The 26,903-nt window shown below is 41.4% G+C and overlaps 2 protein-coding genes across 5 annotated transcripts in view; one reads left to right on the top strand and one right to left on the bottom strand.

Annotated features, from left to right (window-relative positions):
- Positions 1-5,323, bottom strand: part of MCOLN3 (mucolipin TRP cation channel 3) — a 28,022-nt gene extending 22,699 nt beyond the window's left edge. For 2 of the 4 annotated variants that reach the window (XM_069862822.1, XM_069862826.1), the window contains exons 1-3: positions 5,290-5,323; positions 2,778-2,923; positions 1,309-1,454 (exon numbers count right to left, since the gene is read on the bottom strand). In XM_069862822.1, coding sequence (XP_069718923.1) covers positions 1,309-1,347 — 39 coding nt within the window. In that variant the 5' untranslated portion in view covers positions 1,348-1,454; positions 2,778-2,923; positions 5,290-5,323. Of the gene's footprint in view, positions 1-1,308; positions 1,622-2,777; positions 2,924-5,289 lie in introns of those variants that run through there. The other 2 variants (XM_069862824.1, XM_069862823.1) reach the window with 2 other exon arrangements.
- DNAI3 (dynein axonemal intermediate chain 3) lies at positions 149-26,194 on the top strand. The gene is given in 24 exon segments (XM_069862850.1): positions 149-171; positions 6,527-6,658; positions 7,260-7,298; positions 9,958-10,139; positions 10,639-10,743; positions 11,954-12,097; positions 12,976-13,175; positions 13,457-13,499; positions 13,502-13,575; positions 14,218-14,408; positions 15,345-15,469; positions 15,571-15,660; positions 16,070-16,159; positions 16,583-16,705; positions 18,196-18,269; positions 19,341-19,485; positions 20,327-20,414; positions 20,909-21,024; positions 22,311-22,374; positions 22,789-22,919; positions 23,677-23,881; positions 24,334-24,425; positions 24,858-24,991; positions 26,091-26,194. Coding segments are annotated over 24 exon segments (2,616 nt in total). The 5' UTR covers position 149; the 3' UTR covers positions 26,098-26,194.
- The last annotated feature ends 709 nt before the right edge of the window (positions 26,195-26,903 follow it).

The following is a 26,903-nucleotide window of genomic DNA, read 5'->3' as shown; positions in this document are numbered from 1 at the left end:
TGCTGGGATTTGTAGTTTTAACCCGTGCGGCCGCACGCCTGCGGGGAACCCACCAATGGCAGCTTCCTCTGCCGGGGGCGGGCCCGAAAAGCAGGGCGCTGATTGGCTGCCGGAAGCGTCAATCCGCCACCCCCCCCCCCCCCGTTGCCATGACAACCGGACGCCGCGCAGGTAGGGGCGGCGGCGGTGGGGGAAGACACAGCCTGGATCCATGGGCTGGGGGACAGGGATGCTCTGCAGAGGGACCTGGACAGCCTGGATCCATGGGCTGGGGGACAGGGATGCTCTGCAGAGGGACCTGGACAGCCTGGCTCCATGGATGGAGGCCAGGGATGCTCTGCAGAGGGATCTGGACAGCCTGGATCCATGGGCTGGGGGACAGGGATGCTCTGCAGAGGGACCTGGACAGCCTGGATCCATGGATGGAGGGCAGGGATGCTCTGCAGAGGGACCTGGACAGCCTGGATCCATGAGCTGTGACCAATGGATGGGGTTCAATAAGGCCAAGTGCTGGGTTCTGCACTTGGCTCACAACAGCCCCACCCCTTGCAGCTCCAGGCTTGGGGAAGAGCGGCTGGAAAGCCCCCCAGCAAAAAAAGTTCCTGGGGGTGTTGGTTGACAGCAGCTGAACGTGAGCCAGCAGTGGCCCAGGTGGCCAAGAAAGCTGATGGCCTCCTGGCTTGGATCAGCCGTGTGGCCAGCAGGAGCAGGGAAGGGATTGTCCCTCTGTACTCGGTGCTGGTGAGGCTGCACCTCGAATCCTGAGTTCAGTTTTGGGCCCCTCACTACAAGAAAGACATTGAGGGGCTGGAGCACGTCTAGAGGAGGGAAATGGAGCTGGGGAAGGGGCTGGAGCCCAGGGGTTCTGGGAGCGGCTGAGGGAGCTGGGGTTGTTTGGTCTGGAGAAGAGGGTGAGGAGACCTCATCACTGTCTACAACTCCCTGAAAGGAGGTTGTAGCAAGGTGGGTGCTGGTCTCTTCTCCCTTGTAACAAGTGATAGGACGAGAGGAAAGGGCCTCCAGTTGTGCCAGGGGAGGTTTAGATTGGATATCAGGAAAAATTTCTTCACCAAAAGGGTTCTCAGGCTCTGGAACGGCTGCCCAGGGAGGTGGTGGGGTCCCCATCCCCCTTACTGTTCGAGATGGTGCCCGTTCAGCAGCCCCCAGGCAGCACACTCCAGAATTCAGCTACCTTTTGCACAATGAAATAAGTCTGTGCTCCTTTTTCTGTTTGTTTTCAGCCTGTCCTTTGGTAAGCTCACATGATGCCAACCTGATCTTGTGTTACGAAAGACCATGAACAATCACTTTCTCCATACCTCTCATGATTTCATTGCCTTCCATCATATCCTCTTCAGTCTGGGCTAAAAAGAATTGTCATTTATTCCTGGTACAAAACATGTTCCATATCTTCAGTCATCCATGTTATCCCTTTTCCGATTGCATTTCTCTGGCTGGAAGAAAGGGGAGAAACAGAACACAATACTTACTAGTGTTTTAGTGGAGTTTTCTATTTTGTTCTCTATGCCTTTTATTCATTTTTAACCTAATTTTACATTGTCATCCCAGAGCCTGTAGCTACCTCTACTGGTCTATACCAAATATCAAAACCTACGCCTGGTTCAAGTGAATTTAATGAAAAGTACATCTGAAATCGGGTACATTCAGTTAGAACTGATCATTTGCTGAAATCATTTGGCAGTTGCTAAAACTTCAGCTTTACTCCCTGCCGCTTAGACAGTGAAGTCATGTCCAGATATGCACAAGCCTTATCAATAATACAAACTTTAGGTGTTTCTATTATTTTGTGTAAAGTAGAATAAATTTAATTAAAGGGAATGATATATGAATTTTTGGAGAGACGAGGTCCTTCTCGTATGGTATTTTTAACAGGTCCCTAAATATTTACAGGCAAAAATGTGATTTTTTAGCTTGATAGTGACAACAAAAAAACCCAAGTAGCACATGTTCTTTATAATTTCCTTGTAGTGCTTTTCTTAAATGGGAGTACACTCAATTCCTCTGTCATTCCACACTGTAGTAAATTACTGTGCTAAATTAGTAATGCACACAAGCTTAAATCATTCAACTGGGCAACAAATAAATCATTCTGTGCCCTCAATTCAGACAACATCATTTGTAGTACTGATAGCTCATTACCTTCCTCCTCTTGCAGTACCTGGAAACACCACGGATTTGGTTTATAACTGTAAACATTGCAGTACATTAAATGATTAGGAGAACGCTCAGATCTTATTTTTTCTCCTGAGCCTAATGTTCAAAATATTACAGCCATCTATAAATAAACCAGGCTCCAAAACATCACAGTTGTCAAATATTTACTTGGGCTTCACCAATTAACCAATGTAAAACTGTGTTCCACTGACAAACTACTGAAAAATGAGGCTGAGCATTTGTGATGAAGTTTTAATAGAATGCATTGCCTGCTTTTTAAAAATAAAATGCACGTCAGTGTTTATAACAATTGATTTTCAAGAGCTGTTCCTTTTTGCAGGTTTTGCACTCTGAAATCTTTTAATTTATGTTGATTTAAATGTTGTTTCCTACCTCAATTATAGAATTGTGAATTTATATAAGCTAATGAAAAGGCATAATACATTGCATTGATAGGCTGAGAGAGCTGGGGTTGTTCAGCCTGGAGAAGAGAAGGCTCCAAGGAGACCTTATAATGATCTTCCAGTATCTGAAGGGATCAACGAGTGAAAAAAAAAACAATCCAGATCCCTGAAGTAAGAGGCAACTTCTGAAAATACTACCTTTTCTCTTCCACGTGAAGAATCATTAGGATTTTTGATTCTTATTTCTTTCTTGGAAAAGGAGGGGTGCTCTTCAGTATCTGTTATAAAGTTCTCAGAGCACATTGGTTTCCTGCAGGGAGCAGCCAGGGCTTGGTAATGTCATACTGTGCAAAAAACCCCAAATATGCATGGTTTGTAAATAGCTATGGGATTAATTATGCTTCCAGAAAAGTCGTTAAGTTCTGCCTTTGTAGGCCTTACATGTTCTGTAACCACTGACAGGATGACACATGGGCAGCGGCGATAGGGTGTTACGGGTATTGTCAAAGGAGATAATTAATTTATACTTTCCTATCTGCTCTCTCGCTGGGGGGGTTCTGTGCGTGCCAAGTGGAACCACGAACAGTCCTACTGGTTGCTGTATTCATCTGCAACTCTTCAGCAAGGAAACTTATTGTATTCACCTGGAGTCCTGTGACCAGTTCTGGAATCCCCAACATAAGAAGAAGATGGAGTTGTTGGAACGGGTCCAGAGGAGGCCACAGAGACGGTCTGAGGGCTGGAGCTCCTCTGCTATGAGGACAGGCTGAGAGAGTTGGAGAAGCTTGGAGAAGAAAATGCTTCATGGAGACAATTTTCAAAAGCTTTAGCTGGTTTTGGAGGCATGATATACTTGAAGTCAGCTGAAGGAAAAGGGATGTTCTTACTCGCAAGTTATTGTACTAAACATAGGCATGTGATTATCTCAGCCCTCTCAGTGTTTCCTCTATTCATGTGACTTAGAGTTTAGGTTGCTCAGGAGAAATAACTCAAAATTTCCCAATTGGCTTTGTCTCAGCTTAAAATTAGCAAATGGTGAAGTAAGACAACGTGACTGTAATATACATGAGAAGGTTCATATTGTCCTTCAACTCATTTCTAAACCAGCTGGCCTCTCCTCCTACCCTGGAGGGCTTCCTCTTTTATCCAGAAGCATCAAGGTTGGCTTCAAATTAGAGTAGTCATGGAATCCATTTATAAAACAGGCAATTTTTTACCCTAAAATATACAAAGAGATGGATAAGCAATAGTTTTGTGCCTTTCTTGTTTTTTAAATAAGGGAAAATTAGCATCTTCTAACCATCTGAATTGACCCGTGCTTGAAGTTAGTTAGCCCCAAATGTTTCAGAACTATAAACGAAGGATATTGTTCAGTGTAGAGGCTTCTTTGAAAGATTATAACTGGGAAAATACATTGGATGTTAGACATGAACATATTATCAATGATTGTAGTCCCGTATTTGACCAAAGGACTGTAAGAATGAGGCCAGAAAACACTCCTTTCTCCTTACTTTCATTGTACATGACTGTGGGGTTGTTTACTCTTCCAAAAACATCTCTTGCAAGGCACAAGTTTCAGAATTCTGAACCATTAATCTGTTTTGCATTGGACTTTTTGGGAAAAGCAGATTAGATCATTGCAATTCTTCAGGTAGATTACTGAAAGGGGCTGTGTTTGCTATAACAATCACTCTTTCTTGCCATTAGTGGTCATCTCCAAACTAAACTCCAGCTTGGAAGCTGAAATATAGAATCACAGAATCATAGAATAACCAGGTTGGAAGAGACCCACTGGATCATCGAGTCCAACCATTCCTATCAAACACTAAACCATGGCCCTCAGCACCTCATCCACCCGTTGGTGGATATTGCTCGCTCCTGGAGCATTCCAGAACTGCATTACCACATAGAAACACACTGTTCCTCAGCCTGGGAATGAAAGGCCATCCCAAGGCCAGGTTGACCACTGACATTGCAAACACACGGGCCACAGTATGTTTGCTTTAAGGTTCACACTATTTTAGACCTTCCAGTGGGAAAGCCTTAAGATAGAACATTTGTTTTATAACTCACCTTTTCACCTTGAGCGTCGTGACAGTAAGTGGGCTGCTCACGTGTGCCAGGAGACGAGCTGTAAGAGCTCATCAGAAGTAGCTGTCTCGTGGCACTGGAAGGTGCCATCTCTTTCTGCCCTTTAAGTGCATCGGTGTTCCTCTCATTAGTGTTAAAATCATAGTAGCATCCAAATATTTTACAAAGGCTGGTAGTGATAGGGCTATGGGCAATGGGTATAAACTGGAGAGGAGCAGATTTAGACTAGAGATAAGGAGGAATTTCTTCACTAAGAGGGTGGGGAGGCCCTGGAACAGGTTGCCCAGGGAAGTGGTGGCTGCCCCATCCCTGGAGGGGTTCAAGGCCAGGCTGGATGGGGCTTGGAGCCCCTGATCCAGTGGGAAGTGTCCCTGCCCATGGCAGGGGGAGGTGGAACTAGGTGATCTTTAAGGTCCCTTCCAACCCATTCTATGATTCTACTGTAGGTACCTTGTAGACATTTAAAACTGTCTTCTCCCCCAGCCAGTTTACAGTCTAAAATAAGAGTGGGAATGTGGAAGAGGGGGACATAAACAAATGGAGAGTCCCCTTGCCCTTGTCCTGGCTGAACGCCTCTAGCTGTTCAGTAACATCAAACCATTTTCACTACCTCTCCTACCAGCATGTGGACCATCTCTGTGCAGCTCTTCCACACGATGGGGCTGCTGGTTCGTGGTGGCGCGCGGGTCGGGCTGTACAGTGGTCAGGCTATACTGCACTCCTGCTTTCCCATGGAATGGAGCCTTTCCTGAGCTGCTGCTCCCATCCTTGTCCTAGATACTGGGAAGAAGGAAAGTAAAGGAAACAAAGAGTGGCTTCTATACAGTGTCATCTCCTACGTGTAATTATACATACAACTTCTTCCAAGTTTGTCCTCCACAGAGCTACACTGAAACAGGAACTGGAAATAGAAAAGCACAGAGATGCTTTGAGGAGCTGAGCAATGATTTACACTGAAGAATATTGGTACAAATGCTGAGTGATATGATTTAGCAGTGGGCAGGTACGGTCGGACCTGATGATCTCAAAGGTCTTTTCCAACCTAGGGATTCTATGAAATATTTACAACTGGGTCATTTTCACCTGTGCTCTTCCCACTGTAGCTGAGGTGCTCAGCTTTCTGTAAGGGAAACCCTCATCCTAATTGAACCTTTCGCTATTTAGGACAATCAACCTGAACAGAAGACACGTTTCCATATAATGCATGTCACATCACATCATCATCTCATATCACATAATCTCATATCTTATCACTCTTACCTGGAGCACAGTGTCCAGTTCTGGAATCCTTAAAATAGGAAGGATATGGAACTATTGGAACAGGTCTGGAGGAGGTCACGAAGATGATCTGAGGGCTGGAGCACGTCTGGTATGAGGATAAGCTGAGAAGGACTTTTTATAAAAGGCATGGAGCAATAGGATGAGGGGGAATGGCTTTAAATTGGAAGGGGGAAGATTTAGACTAGACATTAGGAAGAAATTCTCCACAATGAGGGTGGGGAGGCCCTGGCCCAGGCTGCCCAGAGCAGGGGTGGCTGCCCCATCCCTGGAGGGGTTCAAGGCCAGGTTGGATGGGGCTTGGAGCCCCTGATCCAGTGGGAGGTGTCCCTGCCCAGGGCAGGGGTGGAACTGGATGGGCTTTAAGGTCTGTTTCAACCCAAGCCATTCTATGATTCTGTATCATATCACATCATATTACAGTCTATTATTTAAAAAATATATAACATACCTTTAGATGCATATGAAAATATTTCTATGACAATAAACTACATAAAGTTGTGGACCAAAATTTCACTCCTATGTGATGCGTTCCATTGTCTGCTTAAAGTTTATTGATGGTGTATGTCTTTATCTAGAGAAATCTGAAAACATGTCGAGAAACCTCGCATCTGGCAAGACCTCCTCAAAGGGTCCAAAAACCTCGGCAATGAAACAGAAAGCTGAAAAAAAGGCTAAGGGATCCTCAAAAGGAAAACGAACTCAGTCTGGTATGTAAGGTACAGCAGCAAAGAAACGAGCAGTCATCTGGTCTCTACACCAGATGCTCTTAAGGCTCAGCTCAACAGGGTGCTGGGCAATCTCATCTAAATTATTGATCACCTAGAATATTGGACCAGATGATTCCTGAGGCCCCTTCCAACCTGGCATTCTATGATTCTATGACAGCTACCTTAACTATTTCGGGCCCATGCATTGAAGCATGAGATATGTTAGAATATGCTATTTTATATAAACGAGAGATGTACAATTAATGATTACAGTTTTGTAACCAATATATGGAACATAACAAAGCTACATTGCAATACTTACGCTTCATCTTGGTAGTTTAGATTTAGTAGTTTGTGGTGTCACAATAACAATATTGAATGGAAATTTGAGTCTTATAGCAACCTTCCAGTACTTGAAAGGGGCTACAAGAAAGCTGGGGAGGGACTTTTTACAAGGGCATGGAGTGACAGGATGACGGGGAATGGCTTTGAATTGGAAGGGGAAAGATATTTTAAGCATTGCCCTAAGAAGGACAGGACTGCATGTTTCTAGTTAGTTTGTTAAAAAATATACAGATAATATCATATAATTATATTTCAGGTAAAAAAGATGAAGTCGATCTTTCTATGGCTGCTATAGGTAAGTGCTATGATGGCTTTAAATTAATTGTTTTGGAAGACTTTAAACGTTTTGAAGCTTTAATGTTGCTAATGCCAGGGACTGAGAAGGAAAGATTAGAAACTATGAAGAAATGCAGCTATTCCAGTAGGGGTTACGGTAGCATAGTGCAGCCAGGAATTCTGCAACAGGTATGAGTTTGTAGATGATGTTTTCATCTTGGGTTGAGAAGAATGGAGATCGGAGGAAATACAGATCATTTCAACAGAGTTATAAGGTGCAAAATGTTTGCTTTTAGTAACAGTTAAGCAATTGAAAGAAAATCTTTTTATCCTTTTAAAGAAAGCTTTGATCTTTGCCAAATCACTGAATCCGGTAAGAAGATGATTTTAGCAGATCTCTTGTGTCATTAATCATAGGCATCAATAGACCTTGATTGATGTCATTTGCCTTGTAGGGAATAAAAATCTGCCATTTAAGTGTCATAAGATATCAAGCACCTCTGCTTATGAGCAAGAAAAATGCAGTTTTTGTGGTTTTAAGTGTGACCACGGTTATGAGCCAAAAGATGTAATTATTTGAGTAGAAATATAATCTTGTATCATAAACACCAAATAATTTAAGTATGTTTTTTCCCACATCTCTCATTAGATTTTTCTTCTGACCTGATTTGTGCAGGTTATATATTTGGATATAATTTAAATTGATTGCAGTGTAAACTTTATCTAGAGTTTACAGGAACAGCCCAAAAGGTCATCTTCTTAATTAGCTTTTAACCATACGGCTTTTAGTGCTGAAAGCTAAAACATAATGTGACAAATATGCAAACCAGGTCATTTTTAAAGAAATCATAAATCACTTGTCTTCTTACATAAACCTGTGAACACATGGGGGGAAGCGAAAATTGCACTCGGATTAACTTCACTGCAATTAATGAAAATGGGCACTAAATGATCCCTCAGGTGGTGGAAGTGTTCCTTTTAAAACTGTATTTACAGTCTTCCTGGAGATACTGAGTTTTGAGAGAATTTTACCTCCACCTAGTGGCAAATAAGGTTAGAAACCAAAATAGCTAAACTATTGCTAGAAATAGGAAAAACTGCTCTGAAAAGATTTCTTTAGTATTTTTGGACAAAGCCATACGCTTGATTCAGCGTTTAAAAAATAACATCATACAAGCTTCTTGAATCAACAACAGTTACTCTTGTTTAGGGGTTTTAATATAGCAAAAAGAAGTCTAATTGTTAGGTTTTAATTAAATTTACTTGAGCCACAGGAATAACAGTCTGGAAAAAAATCCCATAAGAACCAGGAAATCATGTTTATAAATTGTCTTTAGGTTCTAGCCCTCTTAATTGCCCTGGCCACAAACCAACCCAACTTTGAAGACTGTGATAAATACAGATTTTGTGTCTTTGCTCCCCTGTCCCTTGTGCCCTGCAAGGCGGCGTGACAAGAGGTTAGAAATTATATTCGAATTTGGTGCACAGCTCTAGGTCTCTATCCTAAGAAATTTAATTTGCAGAAGGAGGTGCAATTTTTTTTGCTTAAATGTATCAACACGTAAATTCTATCTGTCCTGCTGCAGTTTGGACTGGGGTCTGCTTCCTAACGACATCCCTAATGAGGCCTCAATGCCCTTGGCTAGAGTGACCTGGGAGCCCTTCAGATCAACTTCAGCAATGCCTCAAAAGGGTTACAAGTTTCAAATCACCCTGGAACACACACTTTTTTCTGAGCCAAGTCTCAAAGCAAAAGAAGGCGCTAGGTCTCAGCCTCATTAGCTACAGGGAGTAGATGTCAAAAGGCAAGCACGGGGACTCCTATGAAGATAAGTCCTGGCTTGGTCTGGTGTTACCAGCTGTGAGTTTGGATCAAATGACTTTCAGAGGTCTTTCCCAATCAACATCCCTCTGATTTTGTATTTTTCTGAAGCACCCGCGCAGATATCCCCAAAAGCTCTGGAGCATTGAAAGAGAAACTCATGCAATATTGACTACAGCCTGTAAAGAAAGTGAACTAATGGGCTGTGAGTGCTATAAGTGGATCACATGTGCTGCAAAATAACTAGTAAACACCAAGAAAATCATACCTGGTTTAGTGCAGGGCTTGCCAGAAGCACCGTAGCTGTCGTTAATTTTAGTGATGACTGCAGCAGAGCAGGTACAGCAGAGGAGCAGCACTGAAAGATTTTAAAGGATAAATGTCACATTCATCGAACATTATGTATTATGTGATAGGCTTAAGTGGAGATTTAGCTTCCCGGATGATAAGAGATTAAGAAGGATTTATTGTTTTGTCAGTCCTCATTGGCTTAGGTTAGAGATGGCTCCTCAAAATATGCTGAGCCAGCTGGTCAACAACATCATTTTAGATACGTCAACTGAGCATCCTGACCCAGCTGGAGGTGTCCCTGCCCATGGCAGGGTTGGAACTGGAAGGGTTTTAAGGTCCCCTCCGACCCAAACCATTCTATGGTTCCATGAACTTCAATTTAAGCCACAGGCAAGGAGAAAAATACCACAGGTTCTGGGAATTAACGTAAAATATTAAATAACTCAAACTAAGAAAATAGAATGAAACAAAGAAGATGGAAGGTCTCAGCTATTCTCACAAAAGCCAGCTCATTTCAGTACATAAAAATCCCACGTTTATCATGCAATTTTGCTTTCTTTCATAGGTCACCCAGAAATCTTCCCTTTAGTTCTGACTACGCAGACCCAAGAAATTTTTAATTGCCGAGTTGATGAAGATGTCACAGGGCAAAACTGTTTCAAATTTATTAAAAAGGAGGACATCATTCAGGACCTGAAAACAAGAGCTGCCGTTTCTGACTTCCACCCTGTCAAAAAAGCTGTCCTCGTACGTAGCGTGTTTCGTTCTCACTTTCAGACTTCAGGGTCACACAGTAGATACTCTTTTAATGACAAGGTCTGTCCTTGTTTAAATACACAATTGCTGTGATATCCAGAGGCTATAGGTCATGGACCATTGTCAACTCAAGGTTTCTCATGGCTCACCATCCACTTTTTTTTTTACTTAAAAACTATGTTAAAAGTAACATAAATATTACTAATTTCACTTCTGTGAACTAGCAGAGCTTCATGTATTTTGGCTTCCCCCAATTCACGGCCTCCTTACTGAGAATCATTAAAACAGTTTCTTTTCTGTTTAATTCTCTGTATGAAAAGGTAAAATCCATCTGTTCTTTTCAGTTAACACACAAAATTCCCTCTTAAAGCCACAAGATTAAGCAAAGATACTAAATTTACACTGGTCATGGCTTTGGAAGTCACAGGCTTGTATCTGTTTGGGATGTGATTTGCTTTCAGCTTTCCACTAATTGTTTTAATTAAAATAGGAATATCCTGGGGAAGAAATTTTGGTAGTTTTTGATGCAGAGTTCCAGTACGGCCAGAACTTTTACCTTGTTGCTTCAGAGGAAGCCAAGGAAAACCTTCTGAAGGTAGGAAAATACAGCATTCTTCTACCTATGAATATTTCAGAATCTTGTCTCAAACTTACACTTCAGGAATGATAAGCATCTGATGTGCCTGGCATGCTAGAGTGTTTCTCTAAGCATTAATCTGATAATGGAAAAATATGTTTATCACTGTAAAAATATCATTTATACTGAAAAAGACTGAAATAAATGTTTGTATTTTACTTCCGATGGCCTTAATAACAACCTCGGCTGCATGGAGGGGTTCAAGGCCAGGTTGGATGGGGCTTGGAGCCCCTGATCCCATGGGAGGTGTCCCTGCCCAGGGCAGGGGTGGGACTGGATGGGCTTTGAGGTACCTTCTGACCCAAACCATTCTATGATTCTATGATTTTTATCATAAGCTTTAATTTCCTCTACCAAGACCCAGGGAGGTGATTGAGTCCCCATCCCTGGAAGGATTTAAAAAACTGGTAGATGAAGTGCTCAAGGACATGATTTAGTAGTGAACAGGTACGGTTGCACTTGATAACCCCACAGGTCTTTTCCAACCTAGAGACCCTATGATTTTAGGATCCAGACACAAAAATAAAAGCCTGTAATATATTGAGCATCTTCAAAGAAATATTACACTTATTTGTCACAAAACATATATCTTGTTCAAACCATACTTTAAAATGTTCTTGAGCTCCAAATCAAGATACATACATTTCCCCTTGTGCATTTCATCATCAAAGAAGGTTTACGGGCAGTTTATATAATTTTTGAACACAAGTTTGCCACCCAGCATCAGGAGTAACAATTATTAGAGAAGCAAAGTGCAATTCCAGGCAGGAGGGCCTAATGTATCATAGAATCATAGAATAACCAGGTTGGAAGAGACCCACCGCATCATCGAGTCCAACCGTTCCTATCAAACACTAAACCATGTCCCTTAGCACCTCGTCCACCCGTGCCTTAAACACCTCCAGGGAAGGTGACTGATGTAGAAAATCATTATCAATTCTTTCAAGACACCAGTCTCTCTTTAGCAGTTAAATATTAAATATGTAAGGTTTATTGGAAAATATTAACGTCCAAATGAATGAAGGGGCGCTGCACAGCCAGGCTTAATGCATTGAGACAACAGTAAAGAATGTGTGAATAAAGACTGAAAACTGGGTTTCTAGTTCATACTTACGTTTCAGCACCAAAGTTTTGCAGAAGTACTGTTTTGCTCTGTTTGGTGTCACAGCCTCCAGAAACTGCAGAAGAAAACGAAGAAGAAAATGGAACTCTGGACATCCAACCTTATAAACCTCCTGTATCCAAACCTTGGGTTTCTCTTGGCAGCGAAAAGGAAGTTGAAGAAGAATCTGTTAAAGACACTGTTAGGAAGGTCAGAATCAACACGCATTACTCAGCTAAATAAATATCAAAAACCCCAAATTTAGTTTAAGTTTCTTCAAAAAAAGTCAGAAAATTGAAAGTTGCAATTCTAATTTTTCTCGGCATTTTTCAATAAGAAAAGAGAGAAAACGAGCTCAACTTCTAACAAACTAAAAGTGCTGCAGAAAGTTGGGTTTTTTCTGTTTTACAACTCTGTTCTCTTTAAATGCTGCAAATAAGGGACATAAGGCTGCTCTGGACATATTGCCTACTCGAACTTCAAAAGTCCCGATCCTTTGGTCATTAGCATCTCTGCCACTTCTTGCTCTGTTTACTGTCTGGCCAGATAACAAGTTGAATCATTGTAATTACATTCCAAGAACCTAGTTGTGTTTCCAGGGAGCCCCTGGTTCCTTGTATGGATGGCATTTAAATAAGACTTGTAAGGGCTCTCACCTCAGAATGGATTTTATCAGCAAGTGAGGCTGAAATACCTCACCCAAGGTTGAGAATTGCACTAGGAAAGAAGAGATAAAAGGTTGGGTTTTGGAAGTCCAGTGCTGTATTGCATAAGACCTCCTGTGAATCAGTCTTTTCATTAAAGGTGCAATTTTGATATTACACGAATTAGAAAATGCAATTCTCTTGTCTTGCAGGCAGCAACCTAAAATGTTACTTCTTGTTTTGGAAATACAAGCCTGCCTTCTACCATTTATGTAGGTTATTTATAGGAGTACTTCAGAATTTCAGTATACAGGTATACGAGTAAACCCAGCACAGAAATCACCGACAAAATTAGTTCTACAATTATATGAATGCTGCCATTTTACAGAACGAACTAGCCAAAAACTTTCTCCTCTGCTAATTACAGAACTATCTCTTTTCCAGGTTAAATATATGGTTTCTCGAGTACGCAGGATGTTTGGTGCACCGATTACATTTACTGATAAGAATGCTTCAGAAGCAAAAGACAGTTACGTTGAATGCACGTCCTATCAAGACAAAGCTTTCAGTATTAAAGTGCTTGAAAAAGATGTGGGCATACAGATGGTTCCAAAAGTCAGAGAAGCTGGTACTCAGACAAACTGGTAAGCGTGAGAAAATATTTATCAGCTTATTTATTATGTTTCTGATCTCAACTAAAGTTATGTAAATTAGCTCAGCTCTTCTGGAGTTACTCGAGTACAAACTGATTAAGAGAACAGAACTGGATGCTCCATTTGCATCTTTCTTCTTTCTTTCAGTCTTTTCCAAAGATCTTTGTCACAGTTTAGCTCTGGCCCAGGCAACACTGGCAGCTAAAATTGGGTTTCTGTCTTTGAAATTGTTTCTGTGCTTACTCACTTTCAAATTTATTCCAACTGCTTAGGACCTATCCGAAAAATACAGCCACGCAGTATTTTCCTAGACAGCGCTGTCAGATGAAGAGAAAGAAGAGAATCTGTCATCTGAGAAACTGAAAGACTTTCTTACATCAGTAAGTTTAAGGTAAAATCACTGCAGCAACGCACATTAAAAGTTACCTGAAATAGTACAGAATATAAGCAAGAAATCCTGTCCGAGTGGACCACTGGTCTGGTCAAATACTGCTTTTTTTTGTTTCTATATACAGTTTTGCTTTTGTTTTTCTCTTGCTTATTATTTTGATATCAACAAATATTTACTTAATATTTATTTCTGCAAATTAACATGAAGCCTATGCCATAGACGTATGTTGGTTTAAATAGTTATTAGAGTTGTTAATGTTGATAGCAATACATCTTTTCAAACAAGCTGCAAAGCTGACCTTTCAAATGCTGCTCGTTCCAGCAGAAGCTCATGCAGAAGAGCAAAGGTGCTGCCTTACAGCCCTCAGTCATTCGGCAAGTCCCACTTGCTGATGCTTTTTGCACAAGACTTGAACAATTACACAAAATTAGAGTTAAATTCTTTGTACAATTAGTTACTTACATTTAAATGGAAGAGGGTTTCTTTACAGTGATGTGTCATTATGAAATTAATTTTTTTATTACTGTGGTCAGAATTCTCTGTAAAACTGAAGCTGTTTCTCTACAGAATTATTTGTGGTTTGACTACTGAGTAGTTTGACCTGGATTCTTCAAAGCGTTAACCCTTCTTTTCACAAAACAGAATGGAAATCGCGTTGCAGCAAAATGAGATTATGAACGCTTTTTTTGATGACTGGAAGGCCCTGGGAGAAGATGAAAGCAGTTCTGGTGGCAAGCCAGGTGTTTTTCTCAAAGGATACCAATCCTTTACAGATCTGCGCTATCTCAAGGACAGCATGATTCGCTGCGTTTGCTGGCATCCAACCATTGATGGTAACGCCGTTAAAGTATCTATTTGAGACTTGAATGACACATATTAGATGAAAGCTGTAAAATAGCCATCTTTCATAAAATTATCAGCCTTTAAATTAAAAAAAAATACCAACTAATTTGGAATGTCTGCATTGCTGATTTGAGACGAAGTGAAAAATGAGACAGGCAAATTCTTTGTAGAGTTCAGACCAGCCGTGCAAAGTCCATCACGCTGACCTATAAGCAGAGATCATAGGAAAGGGAGATTTCTCCCTTATGAGGCACATTCAAGTGGGGCTGCGACGGTGCCAGGTCCTTCTGGTGGCTCTGCATACCATCATTGTTCTCCCCATGCCTTGTTCTTGTCGCATGCCTAATACTTGTGGAGGAATGTTAGAGCCACAACCCTCTCCTGCTCTCCTGACGAGTGCCAGGGAGCATCACGAGGCACTCGGATATCTCCTCCTGCTCTCTGCTATGGATTATTGCTCTACAGCCAGGCTTAAAGGCACAATTAAGTTCTATATAAACATCCCAGCTACACAGCATATGAACAGAATCATGGAATCGTAGAATCGCTTGGTTGGAGAAGACCTTTGAGAACCTTGAGTCCAACTGTACCTGCCCACCACTAAACCACAGCCAACACTGCAGTCTGTGTAGAGAATTAATTCAGCTACAAAAGATTTGATTTCATGATGGGTGGCCTGGACAAGTCACATCAATTCAGGTATCACAGCTTTAAGGAGTATTAGCAAAAAAGTTGAATTTTATCCAGATCTTCAGGTGCTGCGACACATTGTTAATTAAGTAACAAAAATAATATCTTCAAAGTTGATCCGTAAAAAGGAAAATATATGTACATTTTGCGGTGTTTCTGGCACTGTAATCACAAGGTACAATTATAAATCACTTCAGTTGTTGCTTCTGAGAAATTTTGTTTTCTCCTTCAATCAGGGATCATAGCAGTATCAGCAAGACAGCGCCTTTCTTATGAAGAAAAAGTTAACCTCTGTGACAAATTGTTGCTGCAGCAATCAGTAATACTTTTTTGGAGTTTTTTTGACCCTATCCACCCTCAGGTATTTAATCTGTACTTTTAAATATGCCAAGTGTTTAAATAACAAGAGAACAAACAATCAATGTGACCGTGTTCTCAACTATTTGGTTTCCTTCTTTCTAGTTAATTTTGGAGTGCCCTGAAGACATCGACTGCTTTCAGTTCAGTCCAAGTGATCCAAATATCATCGCTGGTGGCTGCATCAATGGACAGGTGTGAATTTTCTGTTTAAGAATAAAATCAGATATTTCCATATTTTCTTACATTATAAAAATAAGGGTGAAGAAGTGTACTCAACATCCATAATAACACATCGTGTCACAAGACAGACATCAGTCTCAGGAATTCTCTGATCCTTTACCGAAGTTGTGCCATCACTGTATGATGCTTCTTCACAGCAGCAGTGCTGATAAATAGGTCAAACTGTAAAAACTCTATTTTCTTCTGTTGAGACAAGTGCAGTCTTTCAACTGATTGCATCAGACTGAAGAGGAAATACTTTCAAGATTTCATAAGTGGATCACTTCTTTTGCCCCAAATCCCCATGAACTCTGTTTGAAAATAATGCATATTAATATAAGGGATTAAATAAATCGTAATATATTCATTTTTTTTCTTGCAGGTTGTACTGTGGGATATTTCTCAACATGAAGAAAAGCTGCAAAATGAAAAACCTGTCAATGAGGATGACAAGATGACAGATGTTAATACGGTGAAGGGTTCTGTTCTAAATATCTTGCGGTACAACTCTCTGTCTGGGGTGAAGAAAGGCAAAGTTTGAGTACAAGTTAACAGGGAAAAATGGGTGAAGGTATCATCTAAATTTCCCCCCTTCCAATTCAAAGCCATTCCCCCTAATCCTGTCACTCTAGCAAACTAGAGACCTAAGAAAATCCACATAAGTAGATGGGTGGGAGCATGTTGGAAGTTATTTGGAGCTTCACGTCCAAAGGCCTGTTTAGGTGCTTTCAATTTTTTTCCCCAAAGGGAAGTTATTAGACCCCTAGAAAGTTCTATAAACTGATCTGAAGTACATGAAGAAGCATGAACAGTGTGTAAATTACTCTGGTTTTCTTCGACAGGTCTGCTGTATTTTGGCAACGTACTAAAATATCTCTCTTTAAAACATTTCTAGCCTTCACTTACCCAGCAGAGTAGCACAGAGCCACCTCTAGTGAGCTACTGCATAGGCTCTTCCATAGAGGATAGTCATAAAAAACCAGTAACAGATCTACATTGGCTGACAGCTTATCTTGAGGTGAGCTTCAAAATCCATTTTTCTTCTTTGTATTGCTTTCCTAATCTGCTACCTAAGAAAGTAGCACCTTAAACACCTTTCCTGGAGGGGTTTAAGGGACGGGTGGACGAGGTGCTGAGGAACATGGTTTAGTGTTTGATAGGAATGGTTGGACTCGATGATCCGGTGGGTCTCTTCCAACCTGGTTATTCTATGATTCTATGATTCATACTGGAGCAGCATTATTGAAAGCTTTACTGAGAATTATAATTCAAATTACAATAAGCCTTCCATATCTAAAACATGGTGAATTTCTACTATGAGCAACCCAGGCTGCCACTAGGAATTCAGAGAAATAACCTAAATTACTTACATATCAAGAATTGTGTTCATTATTAATTATGCTGCAGCAATCCCTGTGTATACTAATTGATACCAGATGTAAAACGTGCAGAAAGGGATTGGATAGCAGAATGCTCTTGTGGATTTTGTTGTTTTGATGGGGTTTTTTTGCCAGGGTTTAGGCTCAGAAAGCTGTTTTCATATTCCTCTGGGATAACAGATACGGGAAACTCATTCTTGGTAAACAAGACTGACAAAGGAATGACTTTGTCAACATTTAGCGATGCCCTTGGATATAGTTTTTGTTATATAAACATGGAACGTGTGTCAGCCTTTGCACAGCATCGCAGTTTTTATGGCACAGTTCCTAAATCAGCAGTTTATTATTGCATAGCAACAGCAAAATATTCAAAATTATATCTAGAACCTAATCTAGTTTTGCACAGTTGTGAGACTATCATGTTGACTCCAAGTAACCAATGCATAAATGAAAACTGGAGTAGGATTTAGCCAAAAACACGTTTTGCATATACTGGAAATTACATTTGATCAGGGCATGGCCTATAATCACTTATTCCCTTCTCCCCCAAACCCATTTCCTTGATTTTTCTGAATCAATTAAAATATATTCGCTATAAACCAATGGCTACTTGGTAAACGCTAAGTACTGTAAAACCCGCAGAACCCCACAAACACAAACTAAACTCAACAATTAACATTTGAAGGTTCCACCACCATCCTGCAGTTCAGTCTAGCTGAGTGAGAGTTTAAAAGAAATAATCCATGCTGTAAACTTGGCAAAGATATTTCACTACACTTAACTGTGTGAGAGAAATTTCGCAATGATTTCCTCTTTGGATAAAAAAGTTTGAAACGTGGCGACCTAAGGAGATCCTGACTTGCAGTGGTACCAGCCAGGATTTATCCAGAGAGCTTCATTTAGAATTTTTAGCACACAAAACTGATACCGATTCACCTGAAGTACATTTGGACAATGTCTTAACTTTATAACTACAGGTTAGGAAGTCTGGATTTTCAAACATGACCCAAGCAGAAACAATTATTTCATTTCTAGAAGCCCGTTTTCTGCGTTGAAAACCTTACTTAGAAAAATGTAATTGTCTGCCATCATCTTCTCTCCCCGTAACCATTATTACTGTTATTTTTAGGACAACCAAATGGGTGCTACTTCTGAAAACAGAGCTGAAACCTGTGTGCAGCTTGTAACCTGCTCCCCTGACTGGTATGTACAACTCATACTCTACACGATGCCCTCCACTTTCCTCTAGAAAGCTTTATAGAGCACGGATTAACCAGCACGCTTCTGGATTCCTATCAGCCTATTGTGCGTAGCTGAAGTTCCGTACGCAGAAGACAAGCACATCAAGTTCTCCACCATTTAAGCCCTTTAACAATAATGACGTTAAGGGTTCATTAACTGAGAAACCTCAGGTATATGTTTATATTCTTAAGCAGCACGTTAGCCGCACATGCATTGGCCTGAAGAGCTGTATCACCACACTTAGATGGATTATGACTTTTGCACAAAAAGCTATTAATGGAGGAAATAATTTAAAGTACTCACACACCAGGGCTCCAATTCACAAGTATTCACCCAAAATAAGAGCGGGGGAATGTCCGTAACATCATCCAGCACAGGCCCTGAGGAAATTAAAGGGCATGGTTTAGTGTTTGATAGGAATGGTTGGACTTGATGATCCGGTGGGTCTCTTCCAACCTGGTTATTCTATGATTCTATGAAATCCTGTTAGAAAAGGGAAAGAGATGTCAGCAATGAGGAAAATTATCATTGTCTGTATCAAATCTGCGACTGAGTGTCCAGAGCAGAGCAAGAGGGACAATCAGAGGGCAGAAGACTCCAGTGAGATGACAGAATCGAGGGAGTGGGACCATTTGTCTTGAATGTCAGCAAATAAATTGGTACAGACGAGAGCTGGGAATGAGGTTTGATTTGGATTCCTCAGTTCCCTGCTGCAGAATTCTTCTCCGGTTCTATGAGCCTCCAGGAATTTACCCAGTAGCACCAGTAACTTCACCCGGTGACTTCCCATAAGCAAAGTGTATGAATGTTATCTGGCTGCTCTGGTATAGATAACAACTGATAAAACGATGAATAAAGGAATATATACCCTCATTTATAAAAGAAGCAATTAAGTATCTAGGATTTGCTTCTCAGAGTCTTGCTATGCAGAGTTTAAAGATAAAAGGCTAAAAACACAACTTTAAAATGTATGGAAAACTGCATCTGACTGAAACAAAAAACAGGGAATAATATTATACAATCATTTTGCAGCTCAGTACTATTTTGGGATATTCCAGCCACCAACCTAACTGAACAACCTCCATCTGAGAAAGTAGCAGAGGACATTTTTTATAAACCTCCTGACTTTTCAGATACTTCTAAACATCTCGATCTCTGCTGGAAACCTGTCGTAAAGGTACTGCACACAAATATAGAACAGAAAGATCAAGTAGATATGGCCAGAACTCCATAGGAATGTAGCCTTTTGCTTCCCAACTCATTAATTTTTCCAGCAGTTTGCGACTTCCTTGTGATTTTCCTCCTGATTGTTAAATGAAAGACTTCAACTCGATGATCCAGTGGGTCTCTTCCAACCTGGTTATTCTATGATTCTATGATTTTGTCCCTGCTTGTCCACGAGGCAGCAAATATACTTCATGGAGTGCTACAAACACACTTGTTCCGGGCTGAGCTAAAGCAGAATCTGACTTCAGCTAAGTCTTGTCTAAGTAACTTCATTTTCTGATTAAACGCTCGGTTATAGCCACTGAAATTGGCCAGGCTGGGGCTAAACCGTGACAACACTGCACACTGAGAAGACCTGTCTTCTGCTTGGAGAAAAGGAGGCTGAGGGGAGACCTCATCACTCTCTACAGCTCCCTGAAAAGAGGTTGTAGAGAGGTGGGTGTTGGCCTCTTCTCCCAGGTGACAGGCAATAGAGTGAGAGGGAATGGCCTCAAGCTGCACCAGGGCACGTTCAGATTGGACATCAGGAAAAATTTCTTTACCGAAACCGTTCTCAGGCACTGAAACGGCTGCCCAGGAGGTGGTGGAGTCCCCACTGCTGGAGGGATTTAGAAGATGGGTAGGTGAGGTACTCGGGGATCTGGTCTAGCAGTGGATAGGTACAGTTGGACTCGATGATCTCTAAAGTCTTTTCCAGCCAGGGAATTCTGTGATTACAGTAGGAAGTTATTTAGTCTTGTACCTGAAAGATCTGACCAAATGAGTTAGCAAATGCATTTTTTTCTGAACAGATAAACCTGTGCAAAAGCGATACCAACATAGAGTGCATTCCCATCAGAATTAGTTTAAGAGAACTACATTATCGTTACAAAACCTCAGGTAATTTTTTATGACATCTTATTGGGGAGAATGTTTTAACAAGCTTATATTTCAGTGTATACATAATGAAAACTGAGCAAGAAAAAGTTGTAGAGCCTAATGCATTGGAGGAAAAAGGTTTCTTAAATACACTTTTATTCAAAGTGTGACATGTACAGGATATGTACGTGTATTGGATACAAAAAGAGCGGTTCCATATTCACAGTAACTCTGCCAGGTTTCATTTAATAGCCCATGCAAGTCCTGTGTCTCTCTATTCTTGAAACAGTATGTCCTTTCTATCCCAACGGTGCTACCCTGCTATGGCAAACACTTGAGAGCAACTGCACCAATGGGGAGATTCCAGCTGGAAACATTTAACCTGCAAAACCGCTCCTTCGTGGTCTTTCTGCATCTCTCCTCTTGAAATTCCCCTTTAGGCACTAACTACTTTTAGAAGACAAAGTATGGTCTAATAAATGCCAGTGTATAATAAATAGATAAATGTTTTCCAGACAGGAGACGAACTCGGAACACCGCAGAAGCACGCGCCAAAGACAGCCTGTATACTCAAAGCAAACACCAGAAAATACTAGAGAATCTCTCCACTAGCCTTTTCATTGGAACTGAAGTAAGTGAACACAATAGATTACTAATTAAAAGGTTATTCCAAGCTATCCAAAAGACAGAACAATTAAATAATAGAGTTTTCACAAATCTATGGACTTGCCTTTTATTCTGGTGTTAACTAAACAGATCTTTCTGGGCATGCCATATTGTATTCCCATTTTAATGCATTTATTAACATGCTTAAAATAATAATAATGCCCCAATACTTGGTAGAATTACCCAAAGAGCAGAATTAGAAGATATTCCCAAAATGCAATGTGCACTCACAGCCCAGAAAACCAACCCGGGCTCCATCCGAAGCAGTGGGACCAGTAGGGCAAGGAGGGGCTGTGGCCCCTCTGCTCTGCTCTCATGAGAACAAAAGAATCATAGAATCCCACCTGTAAGTCCTGCATCCAGTTCTGGAGTCCTCAGCTCTGTAAGGACATGGAGCTGTTGCAGTGAGTCCAGAGGAGGTCACAGAGACGATCTGAGGGCTGGAGAACCTCCCGTATGAGGACAGGCTGAGAGAGTTGGGGTTGTTCAGCTTGGAGAAGAGAAGGCTCCAAGGAGACTTCAGAGTAGCTTCCAGGACTGAAAGGAAAGCTGGGGAGGGGCTCTTGATCAGGGTGTGCAAGGGGGATCAGGGATATCAGTGTGTATCAGGGATAGGGCAAGGGGGAATGAATTTCAGCTGGAAGAGGGGAGACTGAGATGAGATCTTAGGAGGAAAGGTTTTGCTGTGAGGGTGGGGAGGCCCTGGCCCAGGTTGCCCAGAGCAGGGGTGGCTGCCCCATCCCTGGAGGGGTTCAAGGCCAGGTTGGATGGGGCTTGGAGCCCATGATCCAGTGGGAGGTGTCCCTGACCATGGCAGAGGTGGGACCGGGTGGGCTTTAAGGTCCCTTCTAACTCAAACCCTTCCATGATTCTATGAAAACATGTTAAACTTAACCACCTGCCATCAGGAACCAAACAATATTTCTGTATCCCAGAACACATAAGGATAGTAACATTTTTTTGGTGTTGAGTGTCAGGTGAAAATATTTACACTACAATTTCCCCCACAAGTTACTTCTATTTTAGGAAGTCCCAGCTCTTCATAGCACTCTATCTACCCTACATATAGAAATTATAAAATCTTTCCCTGTTTTGAATTCACATGGAAATGAAAATTTGGCCTCTTTTTGCTTCTGGTTACCTTTTCCCCAAGTATTCAAGCCATCATTGGCTGCAAATTTTCATTTTACTCAGAATATAATTCATGTTAAATGAAATGATTTTTCTTTCTTGATTTTTCTGGCATCACAGGATGGCAAAATTATTTATTCTGACTTGAAAATGGAAATTGATGGTGACTTGGCAAACCCAGTTAGTGAGTACAAGTTCCTCAATACCTGTTTAAACAGATATTACTAACTTTAAACTGCTGGCACTTATACTCTGTCTTCTTAAGGTTCTTGTTCACCTGCTATAATGGTCTGTCTCACTGATGGCACCAGGATTCAGCAGTGCAGCCTCAAAAGTGTAAGCGGCTTGGCTATCAAATCCCTCTGCAGTATCACTGGTGCATCGCTATGTACCTATTGGCACAGATCATTCAAGTCATGCTTCACAGTAACTGGATTTGCAGGAATTCCAATTAAAAAAAAAATTAAAAATAAATGAGGCTGCTCTCTTTGAAGGCTGTGCTGGATCCTGCACTCCCTGTTTCCCCTCGTGCAATTCCCATTGTGAAGGTGATCGCCAAAGCGCTCGTTACCAGCAACTGCCTTTTTCATTCCCTTAGGTAAGAAGCACGCTCAGAAATACACCGTCCACAATAAAAGCATCCACACTCTCCAGAGGTCTCCGTTTTTTAAAGACGTCATTCTAAGCATTGGAGGCCGGAACTTTGCCATTTGGAAAGAAGAGATTACAGTAAGTTATTTTAACACAGCTGGAACAGAATTGATAGTTTTATAGGAGGTAACTATGATAGCCTCAGGGTCATGAAGCTTCATTGTTCAGAAATAAATTTGGTATAAAAAACCCTTCTCCTTTTTCTTCACATCAGCAGGGCAAGGGAGGTGATTCTCCCCCTCGGCTCCTCTCTCGTGAAACCCCACCTGGAGCCCTGTTCCCAGTTCTGGGATCCCCAGCCTAAGAAGGAGATGGAACTGTTGGAATGGGTCCAGAGGAGACCACGGAGATGATCCAAGGGCTGGAGCTCCTCTGCTTTGAGGACAGGCTGAGAGAGTTGGGGTTGTTCAGCTTGGAGAAGAGAAGGCTTCAGGGAGACCTTAGAGCAGCTTCCAGTGCTGAAAGGGGCTCTGGGAAAGCTGGGGAGGGACTTTTTACAAGGGCCTGGAGTGATAGGAGAAGGGGGACTGGCTTTAAATTGGAAGGTGGAAGGGTCTCACCTAGGAATCCAAGTTAGCCGCACCTGGCGAAACCTCAAGACCAGACACTGTAACAGGAGATAAACAGATTACTGGAAGGGAGATATCAGGGTTTTTACTTCTCCACAACTCTCTTTATCTGCAGAAGTTGATATCAATTTTGCCATTGATATAATTTTTGTAATAGGATTGTTTAAATAGTAACTGTTCTCAAATGAGAGGAAACGAAGTGGTGAATGGAGAGTTCTGTTTGATTATTGGCTCTATCTTTCATTTGTTTGCAAAACAACGTGAAGAATGGACCGATCCTTCAGTCACGCTGCTCTGCTGGAAGATACACTGCGGGACACTGGTCCTTAACCAGACCGGGAGTTTTCTTCATTGGCAGAGATGATGGAAATATCGATATCTGGGACTTACTGAAGAAAACTCATGAGCCATCTAATTCCCAGAACATCTCCGAAGCAATGGTCACGTTCATCAGCCCCTCAACTGCCTCACGTACGTTGATTGTGATCACACTTTACTGTCCCAACCTGTTTCTAACATGGCCCATGACTCCCAAGGCACATTAATCCCATTACTTATCTGTTCTCTTATATAATAGATAAGTACATATTTCCACTAATTTAATCCACCACCACATAGATCACATTCCAAGTGCGATAGCGCAGCACAAAACAGCTGAAAACATTTAATTTTTAAAAAGAGTCTGACAAAGCATTGATATGCATTAATTAAGATTTATATATAGTATTAAATATTATATATTTAAAAGTAATTTCACTTTTTAAGAACATAAGAGAGCAAGAAGGCTGCCTTTTCACTGCAGTGAACAATAAACCAAAAAGGCCTTAAAAAACCTGAACCCTCTATAGCACGTGTTTGGGTGGAGGCATGTGTTACTGTTGGAATTTAGATTGTTTATGTGGTTTTTGTCAAATATCTTTCAGCAAAGCAGCACTTTTTAGCTGTTTCTGATGAGTTAGGAGTACTGCATGTTTTCGAAATCTGTCAGACGCTAAGGGACCCTTTGAGAAATGAGGTTGGTAAAGGATTTTTATTATCTCTGTGACCCTTTATCCTGAAAACTTCAACGTAGAAACAGGCCTGCCTGGAAAAACTTGCTTTTAAAAGAATAGCAATTGATTGGAGATGAGTATGGCCATGTTCTCCTAAAACCACCTGTAGCAAAGCTGGCTTTGCCCTGACAGGAGGCCCCTAAAGGCAACTTGGGTGACAGTTGCCAAAATTCCACTGTGGCTACATGAAAACACAGTAAAAGTTCAGCATTTTTTACCACAGTGTAATGAAACTTATGTAACTGCATGCATATTTGGATCCAATATCAACTTATTTAATCTTTATATAGCTTTGCTGCAAATAGATGTATTCCCACTACAGATAAACTGATAAGACTGTTCAGACCATCAGCTACAATTCTCGTAGTGACCCTTGTTTGTGATTGCGTTAACAGCAAGCCGACATCCTTGAGTATTTTGAAAGAGAAGCCAAATATCTGAAAAACTGGGAACAAGAGTTTCAAGAATATCAAGACTTTCAAGCCAAAACAGAACTGAAAAGGAGCTGGAAGCACAAAGGGAGAAAACAGTATGTTATACTTGAATTTCAAGGCCAGGCTGGATGGGGCTTGGAGCCCCTGATCCCGTGGGAGGTGTCCCTGCCCAGGGCAGGGGGGGACTGGATGGGCTTTAAGGTCCCTTCCAACCCAAACCATTCTATGATTCTAAGAAAATTTGCTTTGTTTCTTTGGATCTTTACAATGCATCTGCCTTGCTTGGCAGAATTTCGCACAGTATTTTCAAAAATCAGGATGGACATAATGAGAGCAGCTTAGCAGCTCCTTATTGCATATCCACAACTACAAGTTCAGCTCTAGTAGGAGTTTCACTTGACCACAAGCATTACAGCCTGTGGACATTTAACAACTATGAATTTGCATTTCTTTTTACATCAGTTGCTCTTTCAAAAAGATACATTTTCATAGAATCATAGAATCCCTAGGTTAGAAAAGTCCTTTGAGATCATGAAGTCCTACCATACCCGCCCACTACTAAATCATATCCCTAAGTAATTCATCTATCCATCATTTAAACACCTCAAGGGATGGTGACTCCACCACCTCCCTGAGCAGCCTCTGACAGTGCTTGAGAACTCTTTTGGTGAAAAAGTTTTTCCTGGTGTCCAATCTGAACCTGCCCTGGTGCATCTTGAGGCCATTCCCTCTCATCCTATCGCCTGCCACTTGGGTGAAGAGACCAACACCTGCCTCTCTACAACCTCCTTTCATGTAGTTGTAGAGAGCAATAAGGTTTCTCCTCAGCCTCCTCTTCTCCAGGCTAAACACCCCCAGCTCCCTCAGCCGCTCCTCGTGACTTGTTCTCCAGCCCCTTCCCCAGCTTCATTGCTCTTTTTTTTGGCACCTTCCCCATGAACGTTGCTCCTTCAAAGCCACTCCAGCCTTCTGTGCTTTATTCACATAGGGATTTTGCTTATCCATTCTTTGGTAAATGCTTTAATAATTCCAACTAACCAGCCGAGGAAACAACAATTCAGTTAACAGCCCAAAGTGGTGCCTATTTTCATTAATTCGTGATGGCACCGATAGTGTCCACTGGAAAGCAACGGGGTCGCAATACAGGTTTCAAAGTTTAATGGTGACTTATTGCCTGGTATGTTTTTCCTTCAGAGTGTGACTGTTCTGCAGAACACAAGACACGATGGAGAAGCAAGAAAATGCAGAGTACACTGTGTTTCTTGGCCTGCAGAAGCAGATACTAACAAGTTCAGGAGTAGTAAAGGAACTAGAAATACTTTCTTGATCAAATGCTTAAAGCCCGTCACAGCTTTTTATTTCAGGACCTCTTTACTTCAACCTAACACATTTAGCTTCAGAAATAAATCATCTTGCAGTTAGAGATTATTGTTTCATTGACTTTCTCCATTTGTTCACCACGTGTGACCAGCACAGCTACGAGATGCTCAAAAGGCATCACATAAAGCTGCTGCGTATGCAGGGAACGGTCAGTGTTCCCTCAACAACAGCGACCTGGTTCTGGTCCCTTAAACGCAGTCATATTAAGCATTCACCATGCTATAGAGTCTTCTATTTATTACTCACTACACTTAAATGAGAAGGGAGCCCCTCGCACCTCTGCTGAATCCAGAACCACTTCTATTTGCCATCATCAGATTAGAAAATGATTGTTATTTAAGCTTGGCAGATGCTTACAAACCTAACCCATAAAGTCATGTGAAGAACTTGCTCCCTCCAAGCAATCTGTATTATTTAGGACAAACAGCTTTTACAAGGCACACCTGGGCTGTCACCTGCGTGCATTTTCTATCAAAGACAGTTATTCATGAGCGAGATCAAATAGCATTATACAGGAGTTTGAATATTTACCAGTGTAAATGAATAACAGCTCATAAATATTCACGTTCCTCCTCCACCCAGAGAGAGGACACTTTGGAGAGCCGGCGTTCCTCTGGTTGCTCGGTT

This window comes from Phaenicophaeus curvirostris, chromosome 8, assembly GCF_032191515.1.
Source record: "Phaenicophaeus curvirostris isolate KB17595 chromosome 8, BPBGC_Pcur_1.0, whole genome shotgun sequence".
Lineage (NCBI taxonomy): Eukaryota > Metazoa > Chordata > Aves > Cuculiformes > Cuculidae > Phaenicophaeus > Phaenicophaeus curvirostris.
This window is presented reverse-complemented; position numbering and strand designations above follow the sequence as displayed.